Source organism: Tachyglossus aculeatus, chromosome X1 (genome assembly GCF_015852505.1).
Source record: "Tachyglossus aculeatus isolate mTacAcu1 chromosome X1, mTacAcu1.pri, whole genome shotgun sequence".
In the NCBI taxonomy this organism is placed as follows: domain Eukaryota; kingdom Metazoa; phylum Chordata; class Mammalia; order Monotremata; family Tachyglossidae; genus Tachyglossus; species Tachyglossus aculeatus.
Genome location: NC_052101.1, coordinates 55,053,205 through 55,077,638, shown reverse-complemented (window position 1 = coordinate 55,077,638; position 24,434 = coordinate 55,053,205). Strand labels below are relative to the sequence as shown.

At 43.5% G+C, this 24,434-nt stretch overlaps 1 protein-coding gene and 1 non-coding gene across 2 annotated transcripts; one reads left to right on the top strand and one right to left on the bottom strand.

Annotated features, from left to right (window-relative positions):
- The first annotated feature begins 223 nt into the window (after nucleotides 1-223).
- CCDC174 (coiled-coil domain containing 174) lies at nucleotides 224-21,571 on the top strand. Its single transcript, XM_038740319.1, has 11 exons — nucleotides 224-346; nucleotides 6,922-7,026; nucleotides 7,745-7,845; nucleotides 8,909-8,967; nucleotides 11,547-11,730; nucleotides 16,012-16,107; nucleotides 16,364-16,497; nucleotides 16,930-17,024; nucleotides 17,753-17,885; nucleotides 18,621-18,770; nucleotides 20,971-21,571. Exons 1-11 carry the CDS (start codon nucleotides 305-307, stop codon nucleotides 21,255-21,257), a joined length of 1,386 nt encoding a protein of 461 aa, XP_038596247.1. The 5' UTR covers nucleotides 224-304; the 3' UTR covers nucleotides 21,258-21,571.
- Nucleotides 21,572-23,895: 2,324 nt separating this feature from the next.
- Nucleotides 23,896-24,030, bottom strand: LOC119920458. The gene has a single exon (XR_005448203.1). It is a non-coding gene; the product is annotated as a small nucleolar RNA SNORA7 (small nucleolar RNA).
- Nucleotides 24,031-24,434: the final 404 nt, after the last annotated feature.

Here is a 24,434-nt window from a genome sequence, read left to right as displayed (position 1 = left end):
AAAAGGTCCCGGGAATTCACAATGTGAAACGAAGACCTTAGCTGTCACTAAACCTGGAAACCGGATAGAAACAATAAGGAAGGAGACGACCAGAGCGCTTCGGACAAACAATGCGCAGAACGGGAGTGGCGACCTTCCGACCTCCTTAAGATGGTGGCGAAAGACGTCCACCGTCGCGACTCCGCTTTACGGCCCTGGCGGAAATGGCTTTACGGCATCCCGGAACAGTAAAGCGGCGGTGACGACGTTCTTGTCCGGTCGGCCGTTCGTCCGGGCTTTCGAACTCCCCTCAGGATAGCCCGTCATGGATCGCAGGAAAAAACCTTTGGACGTGCCAGCCACCTCGGTGAGTGAGTCCCTTTTTTACGGGATCGGGCGACCCGTTTAGCTCGAGACCCCCGTCCCCTTCGGCGAGGCCTAGAAGACAAAAGGAGCTCCCTCCCGGCCCGGTACTTTCATCCTCCAGGCCGCCTCGGCCTCGCGCCCTTCCCCCATTTTCCCTTCCAGTCGTCTCCCCCCAAATCGCCAACCTCGACGGGCCGAGGAGTGAAACTGTATAGAGTAATCGGTGACCAGAGACATCGTGTCCTATGGGGGAAATGAGGCCCGTCCCCCCTCCACCCCGAGTAATAATAATTATTGTATTTAAGAACTTATTATGTGCCGGGCAGTGTTCTAAACGCTGTTCTAAGGCTAATTGGGTTGGACGTAGCCCCTGTCTCACATAGGGCTCACAGTCTTAATCCCCGTTTTACAGATGAGGAAACTGAAGCACAGAGAAGTGACTTGCCTATGGTCACACAGCAGACAAGTGGAGGAAGCGGGATTAGAACCCATGACCTTCTGATTCTCTGGCCGAGGTCTAACACAACGCCATCGCCCTGGGCTCCAGGGAAGCCTGTTTTTTTTCGCATTCGCTTCCCGCTTCTCCTTGCACAACACCCGAATCACCGTCCTTTGTTCTCTGACCCCCCCGAAAAAAAATTTACGTACTGAGCTGCCCTTGCTGTGGTCCGTATGAGCACTTTTTTGCGGTTGATCGTAGTCTCAGTCTTTCTTTGCGTTCCTGCACATAATTTCCATTTTTTTTTGTAAACTTATTTAAGCGAGCTGTGGGCCGGCATCGTGGTTTCGACCCCCAGGTGTACCCTCCCAAGACCTATAATAATAATAATTATGGTATTTGTTAAGCGCTTACTATGTGCCAAGCACTGTTCTAGGCGCTGGCATAGATACAAGATTATCAGGTTGTCCCACGTGGGGCTCACATTCCTAACCTGCTTAGAGAAGCAGCGTGGCTTAGTGGCAAGAGCACGGACTTGGGAGTCAGAGGTCGTAGGTTCTAATCCCGGCTCTGCCACCGATCAACTGTGTGACTGGGCAAGTCACTTGCCTTCTGTGTGCCTCAGTTACCTCATCTGTGAAATGGGGATGAAGACTCTGAGACCCAAGTGGGACAACCTGATTACCTTGTAACTACCCCAGCATTTAGAACAGTGCTTGGCACATAGTAAGCGCTTAACAAATGTCATTATTATTATTAACCCTCATTTTACAGATGAGGTAGCTGAGGCACAGAGAAGTTAAGTGGCTTGCCAAAGGTCATACAGCAGACAACTGGTGGAGCCAGGATTAGAACCCACATCCTCTGATTCCCAAGCCCGTACTCTTTCCACTAAGCCACGATGCTTCCCTAAGTACAGTGGCATGCATGGGAGGACACTCACTAGAAACTGGAAACTGGTGATGTGTAGATTGGGCTAAGCTTTGTGTTTCTGAGCAGCCCCTTCTCATTTTTGGCTCCCTGTTGTTTTTCAACTCTCAATTCAGTCTGCTGCCAAATCTTTAGCTCTCAGATCTACCCCTTGTTTTCCACCCAAACAACTACCATACTGGGACAAGTGTGGTTATAGCATGGCTATATTGTTATTATGATTATATATCATGGCTCCACTCCAGCTCTCCCACTCAACTCGGATGCACACTTATTCTCACTGTCTCTAGGCACTCTGCAATCTCTTACCCTCACCAACTCTGAAATGTCTCTACCCAACCACAACGTCTTCACCTGCCTCCTCTCCCACACACCTCCACAAATCTGTCCGGTTCCCCCCACAGAGACCTTTGATCTTTTGAGCCCATCCAGTCTTCTCAACTCATCAGGCCCCATTTAGCCTCCATACCTAAACTACCTTCCTTTGAAAAATTTAAACTGTCAGACTCCATCTCCCTAAAATCTCCCCCGTTCTCTCCAGTCCCTCCCTCAACTCTTCCATCCTCCCCGGCAGTATCTCAAGAGGAGACCTCCTGCCTTCTCTCAAAAACCGTTCCCTCCACTTGTGCATCTGACCCCATCCCTTCACACCTTATTGAAACACATGCCCCCTCCCTTCTTCCCACCCTGGCTGCCATCTTCAACTGTTCGCTTTCCAGTGGCTTCTTCTCCATTGTTTTCAAACATGCTCATTCATTCATTCAATCATATTTATTGAGCGCTTACTATGTGCAGAGCACTGTACTAAGTGCTTGGGAAGTACAAGTTGGCAACATATGGAGACAGTCCCTGCCCAACAATGGGCTCACAGTCTAGAAGGGGAAGACAAACAACAAAACAAAACATGTGGATAGGTGTCAAGTCATCAGAACAAATAGAATTAAAGCTAAATGCACATCATTAAGAAAATAGAATAGCAAATATGTACAAGTAAGAAATAGAGTAATAAAACTGTACAAACATATATACAGGTGCTGTGGGGAGGGGGCGGGTGGATGGGGAGGAGGAGAGGAAAAAGAGGGCTCAGTCAGGGAAGGCCGCTTGGAGGAGGTGAGCTCTCAGTAGGGCTTTAAAGGGAGGAAGAGAGCTAGCTTGGCGGATGTGTGGAGGGAGGGCATTCCAGGCCAGGGGGAGGACGTGGGCCGGGGGTTGACGGCGGGACAGGCGAGAACGAGGTACAGTGAGGAGGTTAGCGATAGAGGAGCAGAGGGTGCGGGCTGGGCTGTAGAAAGAAGGGAGGTGACGTAGGAGGGGGCGAGGTGATGGAGAGCCTTGAAGCCGAAAGTGAGGAGTTTTTGCTTGATGCGTAGGTTGACAGGCAGCCACTAGAGACATTTTTGAGGAGGGGAGTAACATGCCCAGAGCGTTTCTGCACAAAGATGATCCGGGCAGCAGCATGAAGTATCGATTGAAGTGGGGAGAGACAGGAGGATGGGAGATCAGAGAGGAGGCTGCTGCAGTAATCCAGTCAGGATAAGATGAGAGACTGAACCAGCAAGGTAGCGGTTTGGATGGAGAGGAAAGGGCGGAGCTTGGCGCTGTTGTGGAGGTGAGACCATCAGGTTTTGGTGACGGATTGGATGTGAGGGGTGAATGAGAGAGCAGAGTTGAGAATGACACCAAGGTTACAGGCTTGTGAGATGGGAAGGGTGGTAGTGCTGTCTACAGTGATGGGAAAGTCAGGGAGAGGGCAGGGTTTGGGAGGGAAGATACGGAGCTCAGTCATGGACATGTTGAGTTTTAGATGGCGGGCAGGCATCCAGATGGAGATGTCCTGAAGGCAGGAGGAGATACCAGCCTGGAGGGAGGGAGAGGGAACAGGGGCAGAGATGTAGATTTGGGTATCATCAGTGCAGAGATGATAGTTGAAGCCATTGGAGCAAATGAGTTCACCAAGGGAGTGAGTATAGATGGAGAACAGAAGGGGACCAAGAACTGACCCTTGAGGAACCCCTACAGTAAGGGTATGGGAGGGGGAGGGGGAGGAGGAGCCCGCAAAGGAGACTGATAATGAATGGCCGGAGAGATAAGAGGAGAACCAGGAGAGGACAGAGTCTGTGAAGCCAAGGTTGGATAGCGTGTTGAGGAGAAGGGGGTGGTCCACAGTGACGAAGGCAGCTGAGAGGTCAAGCAGGATTAGGATAGAGTATGAGCCGTTGGATTTGGCAAGTAGGAGGTCATTGGTGACCTTTGAGAGGGCAGTTTCTGTGGAATGTAGGGGACAGAAGCCAGACTGGAGGGGGTCGAGGAGAGAGTTGTTGTTGAGGAATTCTAGGCAGCGAGTGTAGACAACTCGTTCAAGGAGTTTGGAAAGGAATGGTAGGAGGGATATGGGGCGATAACTAGAAGGTGAGGTGGGGTGAAGAGAGGGTTTTTTTAGGATGGGAGAGGCATGGGCATGTTTGAAGGCAGAGGGGAAGGAACCAGTGAAGAGTGAGCGGTTGAAGTTGGAAGTTAAGGAGGGGAGAAGGGATGGAGCGAGAGTTTTCATGAGATGAGAGGGAATGGGGTCAGCAGCACAGGTGGCTGGAGTAGCACTTGAGAGCAGGGAGGAGAGCTCCTCTGAGGATACTGCTGGGAAGGATGGGAGAGTAGCAGAAAGTGTTGAGAGCCGGGGGGTTGGAGAAGCAGGGGAAGTGACTTTGGGGAGGTCGGACCTGATGGATTTAATTTTGTTAATGAAGTAGGAGGCCAGATCGTTGGGGGTGAGGGAAGGAGGAGGGGGAGGAACCGGGGGCCTGAGAAGGGAGTTGAATGTACGGAAGAGCTGGCGGGGGTGATGGGCATGGGTGTCAATAAGGGAGGAGAAATAGTTTTGTCTGGCAGAAGAGAGGGCTGAGTTAAGGCAGGAAAGGATAAACTTGAAGTGAACGAGGTTGGCATGGTGTTTAGACTTTCACCAGCAGTGTTCGGCAGCTCGAGCATAAGAGCGAAGGAGGCGGACAGTGGCAGTGATCCAGGGCTGTGGGTTAGTGGTACGAGAGCGGCGAAGGGAAAGGGGAGCAAGTGAGTCTAGCTGAATAGAAAGGGTAGAGTTGAGAGCAGTAATCTGATCATCAAGACTGGGTAGAGAGGAGAGGGCGGCGAGGTGGGGTGTGAGGCGCTCCGAAAGATGGGTGGGGTCCAGAGAGCGGAGATCTCTGTGAGGGAGTAATACGGATTTACAGGGGAAAGGAGTGTGAGTGAGGAGGCAGGTGAGAAGATTATGATCAGAGAGGGATTTCAGAGTTGGTGAGGGTGGATACAGTGCAGCGATAGGAGATGATGAGGTCGAGGTTATGACCAAGTTGGTGAGTGGGTGAGGTGGGGTGGAGGAAGAGGTTGGCAGCGTCAAGGAGAGATAGAAGGCGGGCGGCAGAGTCGCCAGGGATATCCATGTGGATATTGAAGTCTCCGAGGATCAGAGTGGGCATGGAGAAGGAGAGAAGGAAAGTGAGGAAGGGGTCAAAGTCGTTAAAGAAGTTGGAAGTGGGGCCGGGTGGGCGGTAGATGACGGCTACAAGAATCTGGAGGGGGTGGTAGAGGCGAATAATGTGGGCTTCAAAGGAAGGGAAGGAAAGGGAAGGGGAAGGAGGGATAGTGCGAAAGCACTTTTAGACTGTGAGCCCACTCACAGGGACTGTTGGGTAGGGACTGTCTCTGTATGTTGCCAACTTGTACTTCCCAAGCGCTTAGTACAGTGCTCTGCACACAGTAAGTGCTCAATAAATACGATTGATGATGATGATGACAGGGACTGTGTCCAACCCAGTTTTTTTTTGTATCCACCCCAGTGCTTAGTTCAGTGACTGGCACACAGTAAGCATTTAACAAATACCAGATTGTTATTATTATCATTGTTTGCACCCTTTATTCACCCTTCCCTCAGCCCCATAGCACTCATGTACATATCTGCAACTGAAATATTTGGTTGTATCACTGTCTCCAAATCAATCAATCGTATTTATTGAGCACTTACTGTGTGCAGAAGAAGCGGACTGCAGAGGTGATCCAGGGCTGTGAGTTAGTGGTATGAGATGGAAGGGATAGGAGAGTGACTGCTTTGAGTTCAGTAGAGAGGGTGGTGTTGAGGGCATCAAATTCATCATCAAGGGAGGGTAGTTTGGATATGCAGGCTAAACGGGGCATGATGAGTTGAGAAAATTGGATGGGGTTAAGAGATTGGAGGTCTCTGTGGGGTTACAAGACAGATTTGCGGGGAGGAGGTGTGTGGGAGAGAAGGCAGGTGAAAAGGTTGTGATTGGATAGAGGGATTTCAGAGTTGGTGAAGGTAGAGATTGTACAGCGTCTAGAGATGATGAGATCAAATGTGTGTCCGAGTTGGTGAGTGGGAAACTTACTCTAGACGGTAAGTTTACTGTGAGCAGGGAACATGTCTACTGACTGTTTATAGTGTAGTCTCCCAAGTGCTTATTAAAGTGCTGTACACACTGCAAGCGCTGAAATAAATGATTATTTGTGACTTGCCCAAAGTCACACAGCAAGCAGCTGGCAAATTGGAAATTAGAACCCAGGTCCTTCCGAATCTCAGGCCTGTGCTCTCTCCACTAGGCCATGCTGCTTCTCTGTGCCATTGGGGAATGAGCAATTGAAGATGGCAGTCATGGAGGGAAGAAGAGAGGGAGCAAGTATTTTAAATAAGATGCGAAGGGATAATGTTGGAGGTGCAGGTGGAGGGAGTTGATTTGAAGGAGACAGGAGAGCTCCTCTTGAGAAACTGTTGCTAAGGAAGAGAACGCCAAAGAAGGAACAGGAGGTGGGTGTAACTGGAAGGGAGCAGGGGAGATTTTGGGGAGTTCACACCTGATGGCTTCAATTTTACTGATGAAATAGCTGGAATGGTCATTTGGAGCAAGGGGGGGAAGAGGAGGACGCTTAAGGAGGATAGAGTGGGCTTTCAATTGAGGATGGTTATTAAAAGGGGTTGAGGAAGGTGTGAGATTTGAGCAATTGGAAGGAGGCAAGATGTGGGTTTTTTGTTGTGCTTATTTTCTTCTGTACTGGTTTCCAAATTTAAAGTATTTAGAACTGTTCTAGGTTCTCTAGTCAGGTATTTTTGTGGAGCTTTGGAATATTACCTTTTTTTAATCACAGTGTCAGCTTAAAAATTCATAAACTAGAACTGATTTTCTGTATATTTTATCTAGTTAGTAGACCTGAAGGCTGAACTTTACCGAAAGCAGGAACAATTCAAAAAAGAAATGCTTCTGAAAAATGCTGGAGTTCCAAGAGAGAAGAAAACAACTAACAAGGTATAAACTTTAAAATCTCTTTTTATTTGAACCCAGGGGATTTACTATTAGTATTTTCAAAGTTATAAATGCTGCCTATTGCATGAACATTCCAGAAACTAAAAACTCTATCCTAGTTTTGCTCAGTCACCTATTCATTTTGAGGCTTTGAAAAATCGGACATTTTTAATGAAGCTACATGTAGCAGAAATCACTGCTGTTTGATTAGTACCATGATGCAGTTACACAGCGCATTAGTCAAAACCTACTATTCTTATTCAGTAGAATTAGTAAAAAAACACTAAATGTATTTATCAGGTGGGGTTGCAGGCTTTGGAGAGGAACAATTAAATGACGTAAACACAGTATAGAGCTGTGTGACTTTTATTGCGTTAATAGTGTTTAACATCTGTGTTAGCATCATACAGTAATATTAATGGCATTTGTTAAGCGCTTACTGTGTGCAAAGTACTGTTCTAAGCACTGGAAAACTATCATCATTTTCAAGATATACACATTTTATAAGACCAGAGAATTGACTGAAGCCGTAACTAGGAAGTAGATAAATGTCATAAGTGGCAATATATGCCTCAAATTCTTGTACTGTTCTAGAGGTTTGTGCATTACAGTGGGGTTCTGCATTCTGTATCCTGGCACTGACTTGAAATTAGCGATATTTGCTAAAAATCAGATAGAGGTTTTTGTCATTTGGAGTTCTCTATTATATATTATTTTTCAGAAACCAAGTATCTGGAATAAACAAAATGCAGGAGTTTCAGACCGTGCTGAAAAAGATGCTGAACAGAAGATTGAGGAGCAAAAAACATTGGACAACGCAAGGTGTGATGAGACAAGCCTGGTTTAGAGTTTTAAGGGTGGAAATGAGGAGTAGTATGGTTGAGTGGACTTCCTACGGAACTGTAAATTAGAAATTCCAGTTCTGGGCTTGGTTTGATGTCTTTTTTGTGTGTGTGTTTGCCCAGGATCACCATAATCATTTTTATTATTACTCTGTAATCCTAAACACTAGGTTAATATTTTCCTAGTTTATTAGATGAGGAAATTGAAGCCCTTGGAGATTAAGTGGCTTATGAAAGGTCACACCCTGGGTAAATGGCAAATCCAGGATCATTGTCATCACAGGTATTAAGTGTCCTCTGGTGTGGAGGACTGAGGTGGGTATAAAATTAGAACTCACCTCTGACTCCATGGTCTCTCATCTTCTTGGGCAGATGACATAAAACTTTTCAATGTCTTCATTTTTTCTGGAAAATCCAAACTTCAGGAATGTCCTGATGAGAAGTTATTTGCTAATTTATGAGAGCTTTATACATTTATGAGGTTTCTACACCTGACGAATTCCAGTGTTCCTTTTAGGGTTTTTCAAATGTGTTTAGTGGTTTTTTTTTTTTTTTTTGGTTTTGTTTTTCCAAAGCAATGGAGGAGATAATCTGTCGAGTTCCCTTTGGCCCCCGAGTCTGTTGTTTTTGTCCATTGCAGCTGGTTATTTTAGTATTAGACAGGTTTTCCAGCTGTCATCTAGTCCATACCCCTGCCTTCAGGCCAAACTGCATTTTAAGTAATCTGGCTGTTGGGATTCTATCACCTGCTTTTTAAGGAGATTTTCCAAGAAAGATATTCCAGAGTTACACAGCTCTTGCAATCAGACAAGTGGTCATTGTTATACTGACACTATATAAGGAATACAAAATGTTTTCTGTTTTATGCGCAAACCATCCCCCCTTCTTTTGCATGTTATTTTTGTTTTTTGAGATGATTGCAGATTTTCACTTTTTTTAATCTGAGGAAATGATATTTTTGGCACTTAATACAAACTGCAGTTAGGGATCCTGGCAAAGGAATTCATTTGAATAAACTGTTTTTAATGCTGTGTTTCTTTTAGGGAAAAGTTAGAAGAGAAAGCCAAACTATACGAAAATATGACAAAAGGAGACTTTCCAGGTGAACATTTGGTACCATTGTTTTTGTATTTCAGGATTTCGTACATTGCATAGAGCACTGCAGACAGACATTAAGTGCCTTCTACTTCAGAAATTAAGTATACTTTTAGTCACGTTCACTCCATCTACATTGTGTATATACAGAGAGAATCCCACCCTATGTGAGAAACCAGTCATCTGAACTATTTATAAATTGACAACCCCAGTGCTATGAAAAGTATCTAATCAATCCGTTGTTGGCAGGGAATGTGTCTGTTGTACTGTATTCCCCCAAGCACTTAGTACAGTGCTCTGCGCACAGTAAGCACTCAAATACGATTGAATGAAAGTGGTGAGAGAAATAAGCAGAAGGTCACTAATGTTGACAGTTGCCTGTTGGATGGCGAGTTGTACAACTTTTTGTAGGAAGTCAACCTTTGAACAGTTGGTGTGCAAAAAAAAATCGTACAATTTATGGACCGATGACACTGCGCAGTGTGATGTTCTTGCACTGTGCAGCTGCTTCATAACAACAGCTGTTGTTGCTAGAGAGGTTCGGAAAGGGTAGGGGAGAGCAAGGAAGGGAAAGGGTGGTGTGATTGGTCATGAATGGAGAGTAACCTCCCGCCGCCTCTCTTTTCTCTCTCCCCCCCCTCCCCCTGTGCCTAGCCAAAGCCCTGCTTTTGAGCCAGATTTAGCTCCAAGGAGGGCCAGGTGTGTCTTGACTGCCATAAATTGCCAACCTCTGCTCCAGCAAAAATGTGGGACCTAGTTGGTGATCCTCCACCATGTTGCCCAGTCATTGAATTGTCTTAAGGAAAAGGGATATTCTGTTTCTTTAGCCAAACTCAGGAAGAGCAAAGTGGCTTTGTTTCTATTTTTGTCATTTTTATTTGTCTCTGGGAATATGCCATTGCATTTCTCTGGGCATAAATTCAAAAAATTTAGGAATCTTTAGAAATGCAAAGTGTTTCCCAAAATAAAGGCCACAGCTTACTCTCAGGAGAGAGCAGGTGGCACATGTATTTTCCATTTATACTTAGAGAAGCAGCATGGCCTAGTGGATAGAGCATGCACCTGGGAGTTAGAAGGAACTGGATTCTAATCCCGGCTCCACCACTTTTTTGCTGTGTGACTTTGGGCAAGTCACTTCACTTCTCTGGGCCTCAGTTACTTCTTCTGTAAAATGGGGAGTAAGATGGTAAGTCCAATGTGGGGCAGGGACTGTGTCCAACCTGATTAGCTTGTATCCATCCATCCATCCATCAGTGGTATTTGAGTGCTTACTTGGTGCAGAGCACTGTACTAAGTGCTTGGGAGAGCACAGTGCAACAGAGTTGGTTGACATGATACTTGCCCACAGAGATCTACCCCAGTGCATACTACAGTGCCTGGCACATGGTAAGCACTTTAAAAAAATTATATTTCTTCTCTTTCTAATCATAGAAATTTAACCTCAATAACTTTTAATCCTAAGAATTTTTTTTTCTTTTCCTACCAGCTATTCCTAGTGTACAGCACCTACAGTAGTGGAACAGACTAGATTGAAATCATTTCTTCATTCTCGTACCAAAGGGAGAGAGGAAGAGGCAGTGTCTTCCTTTTAAATCTATAGAGCTCCATGATCTGTTCTCTTAGTGAAAAAAATTCAAATGGCTTTTCATCTCTGCAACTCTAGTACAAGCTTCCTTGGAATCACAACCCAGTATTCAGAAAATCAGTGAATGATACTTAGATTCTCATTGACAACATGGCAAAATCTTCAGAGTGAGTCTTCAGCATCGTAAGCTTAAGGTCTTTCATTCTTGCACTCTCTCTTCTGATCTGCTGAAGCAGAAAGAGGCCCACCAGAGCTATTGTTACAGAGTGGAAAAAATCAAAAGAAGCCTACTGGAAGGGCATGGAATACACCCCCTACTTCTGTTGCACTTTCCCAAGTGCTTAGTACAGTGCTCTGCACACAGTAAGCACTTAATCAATGCTGGTGATGGACTCTCTGGAGAGAAGGTATTTAAGTGGCTGCTCTGGGAACTTCTCTCATGCATTGAAGTTTATCCACCTTGTGATGAAGGAAAGAGAATTTTTTCCCCCTAGAAAGGGACAAAAAGAAGACTAGAAGAGCCAATGAACTAATTGTATTAGGGTTAAATTGTTTTCCATAAGAATACATCTCCAGTTACATAATATAAATTCACAGAAAATTATGACTCAATTATATGGCATTTTGTCTTTACAGGCAACTTTTCAGAAAATATTAGTTTATACTGAGAGAAGATTCCGTAATTCGTAATGTATTTATCTGGAATTTCACTAACCCTTAGTACAGTGCTCTGCACATAGTAAGCGCTCAATAAATACGATTGATGATTAATATATAACATTCAAATAATTAGACTTTTCTATAGTGATTATGGCAGGAGAAAATATTGGAATCTCAATGTTATGTAAGGTGAGATCAGGGATTTTTTTTAGTTTTTGTAACTCCTCATCTCATAGTCAGTGTATGTCTTAAAGTGCTGTGGAGGTAGGCTATTTTTTATTGATTTCTTTATGTGGTGATATTTGATGTCAAGTATATAAAAATGGATTCTTCTACTTTAGATGAAGAAACTGAGAATCTGTATCTCGTGGATTTCACTCAGAAGATCATAAATGAACGCAAACAGAAGTGGACTTCGTGTGAGAGTTTCACACCTACGAGAAACGAACGAGAAAGGATGGAAAATGAAGAGGAGAGTGTTTCTGATCTAGACATTCCTCTTCCACGGGCCCCTGGGGAAGAATGGTTTGTAATTTTTTATTTTATTGTGAAGTAGTATGGCTTAATGGAAGAAGCACAGGCCCGAGAGTCAGGGGACCTGGTCTCTAATTCCAGTTCTGCCGCTTGCCTGCTGTGTGACCTTGGAAAAGTCATTTCACTTCCCTGTGCCTCAGTGCCCTCAACTATAAAATGGGGATCTAGTACCTGTTCTGCCTTTCTTAAACTGTGAACTCCATGTGGAACAGGGACTGTGTCCAATCTGATGAATTTGTATTTAACCCAGCACTTAGAACAGTGCTTGACACATAGTAAACGTTTAATAAATACCATAAAAACAGACATAATTGTAATTTAACATTTTGTAGGAGCTAATACACATCAAAATGTGCCAAAAAATAAGGTCATCTGGACAGAATCTAATCTGACCCTTTTTTCTTATTATTTGTTAAAATAGGTGCCTGTACCACCACCTACTTTTTTTGCCCATCTGTGTTCATATTCAGGTGCTATTGACCTTTATGGAGAGCTAAAACAGATGGATTGCAATATGCAATCCATATTCTTTGGCTTAGTAAATAGTCTGATAATGTAGATTGTTCTTTTCCTAAAGTAAAAGAAAGATTAAACAAATTGAAAGGGATAAGAAGATCATCCTGTCTCTTTAAAAAAGCAAAAAGCCTTCCATAGTTTGGGGGTCCTGTTGAAGACATTGCCAGCCACATGGGGCGGTGGGGGGGGGGGGGGGGAGAGAGAGTGTGTGTTTGTGTGTGTGTGTGTGTGTGTAGGTGTCTTCTGAGTTTGAAGATGGTACTACTCTTGGTTGCATCCATGTATATAAATGTCATTGAGCGACAATCTCTTCTACAGTTTGACCATGAAAAAGTAGTACGGCATCTTTTCTGGTTCTTTGCTTTCAGAATAAACCCAACATCCTAAGCTAGGGCTGTTTGGACACCAAAGTTACTGTCAATTGGCACAGCTGGCTCCCTCAACTAAAGACCAGAATAAGATTGCCTGTGTTTCATAGGACTTTGATATAGGACTGGGGAAAAGGGAAGGGGAAATATCTCTGCCAGGTTGTGTTCTTGTTTTTTACAGTAATGACTAGGATTTGCATTGAGCCATCCACACTCTCTCACAGTTCCCCTGTGGCCAGCAGCACACATAGCTAGATGGCCAGCTTGATTAGAGAGTTCAGTCTTTGGTCAAAGAATCTTTGGAAGAACTTGGGCTTCAAGCACTGCTCTACCATTGCCCATTTTACATAAGCCATTGTTAAACATGCCACTTTGACATCAATAAGGGTGGGGAGGGGTTTTTTTCAATATTCTTGCAAATACCAATGAAAAAATGATATAAAAACAAGGAACACCGCCCCCCCCCCCCACACACACACACACGTGCACAAATAGGTAAACCACAATGGAGGAAAGGAAAATAACCCACGCGTGGAAGCATTTGAAACTCCAACCTTTTAGTGTTTGCTGATGAGGACTATGTATCGCAAAGGAATTCTAATAAGAGAATATAATAGTTGTCACTTAACTGATGCAGTTCAGGCAGCTTTAATAATCTACAAGGTGTACTTTTCCTCTCCTGGGTGGAAATTCCATTTAATCAATGTGTGTGTATGTATATGTGTGTGCATATATATATTACCTCCTTTGAAAGGGTTAGTGAAAGAATTTACTTGATGGTAATGATAACCACATCACCACAAACTGCTTTCAAGTTATCTGGAGTTAAAGAGTGGCACACAAGATTATTGGAAGTGCCACATGCCACTATATGGAGAAAGAAGATACTTATCCAGCACTTCTGACATTTTTCTTTTTAAAATAAACTCCAGCATTTTAAGTGTAAAAACTCTTCTGTAGTTAAATTCCAGGTGACAAATAATCATTCAAGAAATAAAATCCATTTGGTTAGAACTTCTCTCTTTTCTCTCTCTTTGTCTCCTCTGTCTCTCTTTCTCTCTCTCTCTCTCTCTTTCCATCTCTCTCTCTCTTTCTCTCTCTTCTCTCCCTCCTCCCCCCACCCCCAGGTGCTTGGGAAGTACAGAATAATGAAATGAATGTTTGCTGGCCATGAAGAGTTTACATTGTAGTGGTGGAAACAAACCCAAGAATACATATAATTATTTAGGTGTTAAGTACTTACTATGTATCAAGCACCGTGGTAGATATCAGATTAGACATAGGGGACCTCACCCAGAGCTCACAATCTATTTTATCCTCATTTTACAGATGAGGAAACTGAGGCCCCAACAGGTTAAATGACGTGCCCAAAGTCGCACAACTGGGCCTGGAAACATGTGTCCTTTTTACTGCTTCATGTTCAAGAGATCATCATCTGTATCTACACTTTTAAGCCTTATTTTCTAGGACTTTGTGTGCATTTGTATTTCTGTAATTTTGCTTCTCTTCATTTTCCCCTATGTTAATTGCTGTAAAGGTACAAAACATTCTACTGTTGGATGGGACTTTAATATAGGAATTTGTACCAGAAAATGTCAGTCGTGGTAGTATCTTAAAATCACCTACCTCCTAACTGTAATTCCCACTGACCAATAGTTACTTTAACATAGTTTTTCCAAAACATGACTTTCTTCACACATCCTACCCCCACACTGTTAAAGGAGTGTACTTGGCTGTATATGAGTTGAAAGGGAAAAATCACATAATATTGGCAGACTGAAAGCTTTAGGGAAGACTAGTATTTCATATGTAGCAGTAATGGGGAAAAACTTTTTAGGATTGGGTTGTCTGCTCCATTGAAGTTGAGGTAGGATCCCACCCAAATCGGATCCCATCCAAACTGGGTAGGTTAAAGCAGAAGAACCAGAGCAATTTAGTGTGATGCATTGTGAAAAGTTGAAGAATGTTTTGCATCAGATTCATAGGTAATATCACAACAAACCTATGAAAAGAAGGAACAGGATATTTTGTCCTAGAAGAAGAAGGTAAAAAAAAACAAAAAGTACTTCTATATCAACTGCAGAAAATTAGATCGATAGAGCACTTTTAAGTAAAAGAGAAATTACCCTGTATTGCTAGTATACAACTCAGATAAAATACTAACCGTTTTCTGTTTCAGCAAAAGGATTGTGTAACAGAATAGAACAGGAAGGTAGCCATCTCCCCCTCTAGGCTGTGAGCTCATTGTGGGCAGGGAATGTGTCTGTTGTACTCTCCTAAGTGCTTAGTACAGTATTTTGCACACAGTAAGTGCTCAATAAATACAATTGAATGAATGAATACTCAAAGGAAAAGGGAGGTAGGGGGCCAAGGGGGATACTTAAAGATTTTTTAAGAAGCTTGAAAAAAGAGGGGAATAATAAAACTAATAGCAGGAATGGGCCATTAGCATTGTGAGGCAAGCTGCCACAAAGCAATGGAAGAGAATACCAAATATAATTCTCTCTTTTTTGGGTTGAGTCTGGTTCAGGTTAGGACTACTGAGTTCATGGAGTAATTTTACAAAGGAACTCTGGACGTAATCACTGACTGAAACACCTAAAACGAGACCCAACCAAACTTGGACGTTTTCGTTATCCCACTGTGGCTTGTAAAGGGGTGGTCAAAGAGCCTTTTGGGTTGCTTCCCTTGGGTGCAGCCACACTTGTTTTGCTGTTGAGAAAACACCGATTGGTGGATTAATAGAAAAGCTCCATAGGCCCAAGTTGTAAGAGGAGGGCATTGCGGAGATGACTATTTCATTGGCTTTTCCCCAGAACCCAGGAAGCCAAGTTTACAAAGTCCATTGAACAGTGTCGGTAGTCCATTGTGCAGACCACGTTTCCCTGCTTCCTTCATACCTTCTTCCCTTCCTTTCTCCCGAGTTTAACTCTCATGGGCTTTGATCCTGTTTATGTAGTTAGGCTGTAGCCACGATCCTAACTGAAAACAAGTGTCTGAGTTACTACTTAGAGTATGGAGAGAGTTGTGATTTTTTTATATAAAGTAGCTAAAAAGAAGACTTTATAAGTTCCTTGGGGAGATATGCCTAGTAGATAGACTTAAAGTTTGTAAACTTGTTCTTAACAGATGCAGTCATGATGGGGAGAGTGTTCTTTTGGCTAACTATACAAAGTAGAATGCAAGAATAATAAATACAGTTATTGTTATGGAGTGCTTACAATGTGCTAAGCGCTGGGGTAGATGCAATCAGTCCCTTGCCCAGATGAGCTCACTGTCTAAGGGAAAATGTCCACTTCATTCTCACTTGGCCCAGTTTTCCTGTTTGAGAAACCTCTTGAGTGTGAGCATACAAATCTTTGCTGATGTAGATTTTGTTTCATTTCAGGGTTGATTATGTGGATTGCCTTGGTCGATCCAGACGCTGTATGAAAAAGGATCTACCAAATCTCCTGAAAATGGATGAAAATCTTCAGGTGAATCGGTAAGAAATGGTGAAAAAATATACCAATACGACCGTTCCTACTGTTATTAAATGTAACTCATTAAACGTCTTCAAAAGTACATGCTTCCGATTTTCTGATTTTTTTTTCCTCCAGGGGAGATTTGAAATCATACCCCTATCTTTTTTTCTGTATGGAATTGGTCATACCCCACCTTTCCATTCATATCTCTATCCTAGGTGCCTAACAAGGCACTTATTGAGATTTATACCAATTTTTTTGTTGTTGTTCAACTAGGCTTGGTGCTAAACAAACCCTCTTATCCGAAGACATGAAGAGAGAACTTCAGCGGCAGCAGTGGGAAGAGGAAGAAAAGGAGGCGCTGAGCAGACCCATGGGACCCGTACATTATGAGGACCTTCGGGAAAACGGTACCTTTGGGGTTGACGAGGATACCCTTATTATATTTATGATCTTTGCATAAAGACAAAGGGATAATTAAGTGCTGGTAGCAGCAGCTGTAATACAGAAATGCTGGGGTCTAGCATGACAGTCCATATTTCTACTTCATAATTGTTTTTTAAAATCACATATTAAACACTGGGGGGGAAGAATCTTCCCATGAATGAGGTCAGTTAGCCCTTAAATTTAAGAAGAGTTGGAGAGCCCCAAGGCTACTTAGTAAACATTTCCTGTGAGTTGGGAAACAAGAGGGTACAGTTAGTTGTGAGATTTTTGCCTGGGTTCTTTCTTCAACATCCCAATTAGTTCTCTCTCCCTTTCATGCCCTAGTAATAATTGGGCCTGGCTGTAATTTGTGAATCAGGGAACTCTAACATTCTGGATACACTTGATTATTTCAGAGGCTCGGCAACTTGGTGTTGGGTATTTTGTCTTTGCCCGAGATAAAAACCTGAGAAACAAGCAAATGGAGACTCTGGAAATGCTGCGAGAGCAGGTATGAAGTTCACAGTAGGTATCCAAAGCCTGAAGGTGAGGTGGACTATCTCCTTGTCATTCTAAAACATTAGCTGTCTGGGAGCAGAGCAAAAACCGAACCGATTCTTTCTAAAAATGTAAGGAATGAAAAGGGCAACTCTGAGAGTGCCTGTATTGGTTCAGAATTTGAGGCACACAATTTAGAGTCAAGTGCTGCTCTGTTTTAGGCCTACTATTTCCTTGTAAATGCCTGATTGTTAAAAAAAACTACTTTGAAGCAGTCTCTTTTGTGGTCATATCTTGTAAGTGATATCTCAGTCTTCCTTCTGGGATGAGTTTAGATATGAGGACCACAGTGATTGAGGAATAATCTTTCCTTCTCACTGGGAGGGCCAATTAATCGACCTCTCCCTGAATCTCCAGCCTGTAATAGAGAGGCTCACCTATGAGTTGGAAATATCAAAATAGGAGCACATTTAAGTGCTTAGTACAGTGCTCTGCACACATTAAACGCTCAATAAATACGATTGAATGAATGAACTTGTATTTTGGGCTACAGAGAGCATGAAAAATCAGTTCTTGGATAGCTCGCTTTATTTTTCAAGGTGCTCGATTTGCACTTATTTTGAAGTGTCACTCAGGGACGGACACATCATTTCAAAGGCAGGCAGTAGTAGGGAAATAGTACTTGTCCTTATTTTCAAGGTAAAATTTCAGTCTCTGATATTTTTATACTTGCTATCTTAGACTACAGACCAGAGAACAAAACGGGAAAATATAAAGGAAAAGCGAAAGGCTGTGTTGGATGCTAGGCTTATGAAACTCCGACAGAGGAAGCTGAAGAAATTGAACAAAGATGGAACAGTAGAAGAAATTGAAAGTGTGTCTCTTTTTTTTTTTTTGTGGGGGGGGGGGATGAGCATTCCACCCCAGCACTTTGTACAGTAATTGGTGCATAATACGTGCTTAATGAAAACTGTATTATTACAGTGTCTTTTTGATTTGAGTCTCGAAGCACACAGAGCAACTTGGAGCATGTTGTCTTGAGCAAATACGGTGAATGAAACACTGTCAAAAATGGATCTTTAAGGTGATCATTAGAGAAATGACACAAATTAGACCTCAGTGTGAGAGGGATGTAGTTAAACAGTTCAGTGAAAACACTTTAAATTTGCATTTACAGTTTATAGACTTGTTTCATTTCAGTCTGCACAATAGCTTTATGTGGATGCCAGTATTAACTAAGACATTGTAGTACAAATTTGACAACTGCTAAATTTTAAGAATTTGAAAAAGTGTTTTCACTTTACAAAAATGACAGGCCCTCCATTTCGCCGTTAAATTCTGCAAGCTGACTGCCCTAAGATCCACAAGCCAGTCCCCCCACATAGCTTTGGAAATGAAAAGTGAGGGGGCAACAAATGCCTGGCCCAAATGGGTAGTGTGTTGGGGATTGGGGAGAAAAATTGGGAAGGAGGGCTGGTTTGTGCCTTCTTTAAATTTCAGTTTTTGGTTGATCAATCAGATGTTCTTCTTTCAGACATGTGTTTAACCTACAAATAAACTTTGGAACCATTTATCACAACAGTGTTTTGTTTCCTCTCGAAATAACCAGGGGAGGAAGAGCTTATCGGGCTCTCAGAGCCAAAACCTGCTCCAACGATATCTGCTCCATCCCAAAGTAAAAAGGTGGAAGTCTTAATTGAGGAGAGAAAAGATACAAAGCCTGGTGTACCTTACGTCCGAGAGTGGGACAGAGGCAAAGGTAAGTGAATTCGGTGTCATCAGACCATATCATTTGAAAGCTTTGTGTCCTTTTGTGTGTAAATTCTAGGTGTACTACTCTGGCACCAAGTTTGATTGTGGGAGGGTGCAACAAGAAACCTGGACGTGGGTGTGAGAATATGCTTTTGCACTCCAAGCACTTCATGATTTATATTTGTGGGTCTCTTAAGATTCCCTGTGACCCTTGAACATGATGCAGTTCAGTGTCTAGAAACTGACTTAAGAGTGCGGGGGGCAGGGAGGGGGTAAATTTTCCCTTTTGCAGGGGGGTGGGGGCACGGTGGGAAGCCTACCAAATTTATCAATTTTCAAGAGCCCTTTGTGGAAATGACTTGAAAACCAGTGTATCAGACCTCTTGGGGTAACCTAAGTTACAAAGCTTTAACAAAGGCTCTGATATTAGTGCCATGACCATCTGAATTCATCAGACCATTTAGGAAAGCCTTTTTAAAATCATATGCAACATAAGGTCTCAGCCATCGTGGTAAAACTTTGGATGGCTTTACATTGGATGCTTGCGAGTATTTACATAACTGCGTACTCATCCAAACCCTAGCTAAATCTCAGTATTTCCCTTTCCTAGATTAAAATATCAAAAGGAGCATTTCAGCTTCTCCCTAAGTGTGTAGCCACTGGATCGAATGAAATAGAGCCTGGCCTGGAATAAGAAATGCCAGTACAGTCAGGGAAGAGGGAATCACAACGGCAATGCAGCTGTAGACAATCTTGACAGTTCCAACCCAGCCACGCTGAGGCCTATTCTCCCCAGCAAGGAGATGTGAGAAGGGAGGTATTAATTTAGCCTGCAGTGAGCTCCAGTCTGTAATCCCTCTTTTTGTCAACCAGCTCTCTGCTGGGAGTGATTAATAAGACTAGTAATAATTGAGTTATTTGGTAAGAGCTTGCCATGTGCCAGGCACTATACTAAGCACTGAGGTGGACGCAAGCAAATTGGGTTGGACACAGTCCCTGTCCCATATGGGGCTCACAGTTTTAATCCCCATTTTCCAGATGAGAGAACTGAGGCCCAGTGAAGTGACTTGCCAAAGGTCACACAACAGACAGGTGACAGAGCTGGGATTAGAACCCAGGCCCTTCTGACTCTGTCCCGTGCTCTATCCACTAGGTCAAACTGCTTCTGATTCTGGGTAGTATTTTAGTGGCCCCTTGCCATAACCAGCGTGAGGACTTGAAACTAAACTGTCCAGGGCTCAGTGTGACACTGTAATTTAGAGGAGCAGTCACCAGGAGGGACAGCCTCTTTCTAAGTCACCTTTGGCAGGTTTCAAGTGACAGAAAGGGGAGCTAGGGCTTCAGGATTTGCACAAATCTCTTCTTGATCTCTGCCATCTCTGTGGTCTACGTCAGGCAAGCTCCAGTAAATTGGGTTGGGCAGGATTGGATAGCCTGTTGGTATTACTTGGGCCACAGAGAACCCTGACCCCCAGTGAGTGTGGCAGTTATGGTGCCACTGTAAAATTCCTCACATGCAATACTTCTGGCCTGTGGCAATTCATGTGCAGCCACTGGGACAACTGTGAAGTATCATACAAGTCCTGCCTTATCTGGATTTAGAGCAAGCCCCAATGGCTGCAAATCAGCCAGAATAAGGATATACTTAGTCCAGGCCCTGTAATAGCTCATAGTGAGCTCACCACTGCAGCCCTCTTTTGAGATTCCCAAGACTTCTGAATATGAATTCTACACAGGAAGAAGTCTTTTAGTTCAATTTTAGCAGTACAAATAGTGAAGTAGATTTTGTCTTTTTCCTTTCATAGCCTTCAGAATCCTTCTTTACTAGGATATTGGAATTGACATTGGGGGTCAAGTGTGATGAAAAGACAAAATAAACTTTCTAGTTAAGATTTTGGGGATCTTTTGGGTATGGGGGGTGGAAAATCAATCAGTGGTATTTTACTGAGTGCTCACTATGTTGCAGAGCACTGTACTAAGTGCTTGGGAGAGTACAATACAACAATTAGCAGACACATTTCTTGCCCATAACAAACTTACAGTTTAGAGGGGGAGACACACATGAATATGAATAAATAATTTGTAATCTGCAATTTAAAGATTTTGCACAAATGCTGTGGGGTTGGAGGGTGGGGTGAATATCAAATGTCCAAAGGTCACAGATCCAAAAAAGCCTTACAAAATCTTTCTTTCTTGTTTCTCAATAGAGTTTTCATTTGGACAGTGGTCGAAGAGGCAATCAGTTCTCAGGGCTGAAAGAGATCCTGAATTTGGCCCACCTTCTGATTACTTTGTGGGTCAGATGAGAATTGGGAACCCAAGTAGCCAAGCTTGGAACCGAGCTGGATCATCACATAATGGTTTGGGGCAAGGCCTTAACCAGGACCAAGAGTTCCTTTCCTCCCAGCCCTCCACCAACAGTCCCCCACAAGCCCCAGAACCAGTGTATGAAAGCCTAGATGCCCTCTTATCATATTACAAACAAGTAACATGAGCTGAGAAACGACTCATCACTCCCAAATTTGTATTGTGCGGAGAATTTCCAAAAAATAGTTTCACTTTAGTAATGGAAGTTGAATTCCATCCTACATTTTTCTCTCGACAATGCTTGAGGGAAGAGTTTGAATATGATTACCTGCCTGAACAGCAATCCAAATTGATTATAGATGGGCCATCAACGTCCCTAATTGTCCACTGAGTAACCTATTCTAAATCTCACACCTATGAATGTATCCAAAGCGCTCTTGGAACCCCAGTTAATTTTAGCGTGCACAACGTGATGTAATAAAGAGTGCCAGATGCTTACTACCTGCTGTGTGGAGAGATGTTTTATTTTTTTGTTTGTTTGTTTGGAACCTACCACCTTTAAGCTTCCTTAGATGTCCCCTCATCCTGGTGTGGGTTTTGGCAAGTGATCATTGTATGCACCTGAAATGATTTTGTAGACTGGAATCACACCCCTCTCATCCTGCATCTTTCCAGAGTAGTCCTAACTTTTTCAGGATTGATAAACTTCAAAGGAAGCCTCTCCACTGTGTCCCGCCCCTTTTCCTCCCCTCCCCCCATCAATCAGTATTTATTGGGTACCTTCCATTTTCAGAGTACTGTACTAAGCACTTGGTAGAGGACAATAAAGACATTCCCTGCCCTTAAGGAGCTTAGAGACTAACATGGGAGACAGATAATAAATGTAGAAGAAAAAGAAAAGAAAAATGGGTATGTAGATGTGAGTCCTGCCCTTTTAATTATTTTGAGTTTCATGTCAAAGTACAAGATTTTATATGTGTTTCCTCAGGTTCCAAGCCATTTGACTTTGCTTATGTCAGGGAAGATATTTGCTTCTGTTGCAGTAATAATAATAATAATAATAATGATGCCATTTATTAAGCGCTTACTATGTGCAAAGCACTGTTCTAAGCGCTGGGGAGGTTACAAGGTGATCAGGTTGTCCCACGGGGGGCTCACACTCTTAATCCCCATTTTACAGATGAGGTAACTGAGGCACAGAGTAGTTCAGTGACTTGTCCAAAGTCACACAGCTGACAATTGGTGGAACTGGGATTTGAACCCATGACCTCTGACTCCAAAACCCATGCTCTTTCCACTGATCCACACTGTTTCTATGGTAAATACAGGTCAGTATCCAGAAAAACACTGAGTCTGGTGGTATAGTTTCAAACCAGAGAAGATCAGTAAATCCGGATTACCTTAGGGAACCCTTTAAAGTGCAGAAAATTAGAATTCCAAGTTTTGACAGGGCCATTCACCATTGTGCCTTCGCCTTAAACCTTGGGTTTTTCCCTCTCCCTGCTTCACCTTCACTCACAAACCTTGTCACTGTGGGGACCGAAGCGATAAAGTGGGAAGCAGGCATTTGTTACACCCGGGGCACTAGCCCCAAACACATTGATGGGCAAAGATTAAGACTGTTATCCTATGATAAATAATTGACGTTCCTCTCAAGACTCCTTAGGGGATGAGGCAGAGTAGGGGCACAGAGGCAAGGAATCTCCTGTTCAACTGAGAATTGGGAAGGATAGGGAGAGGGAAGAAGGCGGGAGGGGATACATGTTTCAGTTCAGGAAGGCGGTACAGCCACGTAGCTGCTGTGTGAACTTGGGCAGGTCACTTTACAGAGAGGACACTGAGGCGCAGAGAAGTCAAGTGGGAATTTAATACCTGTTCTTCCTCTTAGGGGAGCCCCATGTTGGGTGGGGACTGTCCAGCCTGATTATCTTGTATCTACCCTGGTCCTTGGCACATACAACAAATATCATTATTATAATTATTACTACATCAGGAAAAAACAGGGAAGGTGTAAGTAAAAGGGGAGAGAGGAGGAAAGGGCAGGGATTGTGTCTACCAACTTTATTAGTATTGTGCAGCCCAAGCGTGTGCTTCAGTGCTCTGCACACAGTAAGTACTCAGTAAGATTGCTCCTTCTCTATTTACCTTACTACACTTAGCACCACAGTCCTTGGGTGTTAGCCTGCAGCCTTAGGAGGCCAAAAAAGCCGGTGTTCCCAGGTCAGAACCCTGGCCACAACTGCTAAAGTTTCTGGGTGAGATCACTTATGAAAGTGTGTGTGAATAAGGTACTTAATGGGTGTTGTCCTGTTGTTGGTCAGTGGAAAGAGCATGGCCCTGGGACTTGATCAATCAGTGGTATTTATTGAGCACTTTCTATGTGCAGGGCACTGTAGTAAGTGCTTGGGAGAGTACAACAAAATTAGCAGATGCATTCCCTGCCCATAACGAGCTTACAGTCTAGAAGGGAGACACATTAATCAAGTTAATTGGGTCCTAGTTCCAGCTCTGCAAGGAGAGGAATGCCAATTGGAGCTATGCCATCAGTGGCTATGGTTTCTAACTGAAGAACCACCTGGGTTGCTTGGCTAGGTGGAGAGACCCAATAGGTCTTGTCATATGCCGTCGAGTCGTTTCCGATCCAAAGCGACACCACGGACGTGTCTCTCCCAGAGCGCCCCACTCTCCATCTGCAATTGTTCCGGTAGCTTAGAACATAGAGTATTCTTGGACAAAATACGGAAGCGTGCCTCCTGCGCAGTAAACATGAGTCTCTGACCTCAACTCTATCCCTTGCCACTGCTCCCCAGCACGGGTGAGTTTTGACTTGTGGCAGATTGCCTTCCACTCGCTAGCCACTGGCCAAGCTAGGAATGGAATGGGTAGGCCTCTGCTTGAGTCTCCCTCCAGTCAAGACTGGTAGAGTACTGGAAACTCTCCAAGTGTGACCTTGAGAGGTGACCCAGTAGGTAGGAGTCCCAAAAAGTAGCTGGCTGACAGAGTGGTCAAAACTAGAGCAACTCTCAATGCAATTCCACTGTAGGCTGTGAGCCCAGTGCGGGGCAGGGACTATGTTCAACCTGATTAACTTGACCCTACCCTAGCACTTAGAACAGTGTTTGACACATAGTAAGCTCTTAAATACCATAAAAACCCCAACTGCCTGCTGTACTGTAATGCTTTGCACAGCATCAGCTATTAAAATCCAAATCTACATGATGATGGTTTCAGCTGTATTATTTTCAATGTAGGAAAGAGATGTTGGAGTCAGTCAGTAGTATTTAGCACTTAAGAAGCAGCATGGCCTACTGGAAAAAGCATGGGCCTGGGAATAATAATAATAATGATGGTATTCGTTAAGCAC

Bases quoted from the DNA above. Each gene is read 5' to 3' on its own strand.
- CCDC174 (XM_038740319.1), top strand. From the start codon at position 305: ATGGATCGCAGGAAAAAACCTTTGGACGTGCCAGCCACCTCG. The intron at 7,027-7,744 runs GTATAAACTTTA...ATTATTTTTCAG, and splicing joins AGAAGAAAACAACTAACAAG to AAACCAAGTATCTGGAATAA. The intron at 11,731-16,011 runs GTTTGTAATTTT...GTTTCATTTCAG, and splicing joins CGGGCCCCTGGGGAAGAATG to GGTTGATTATGTGGATTGCC.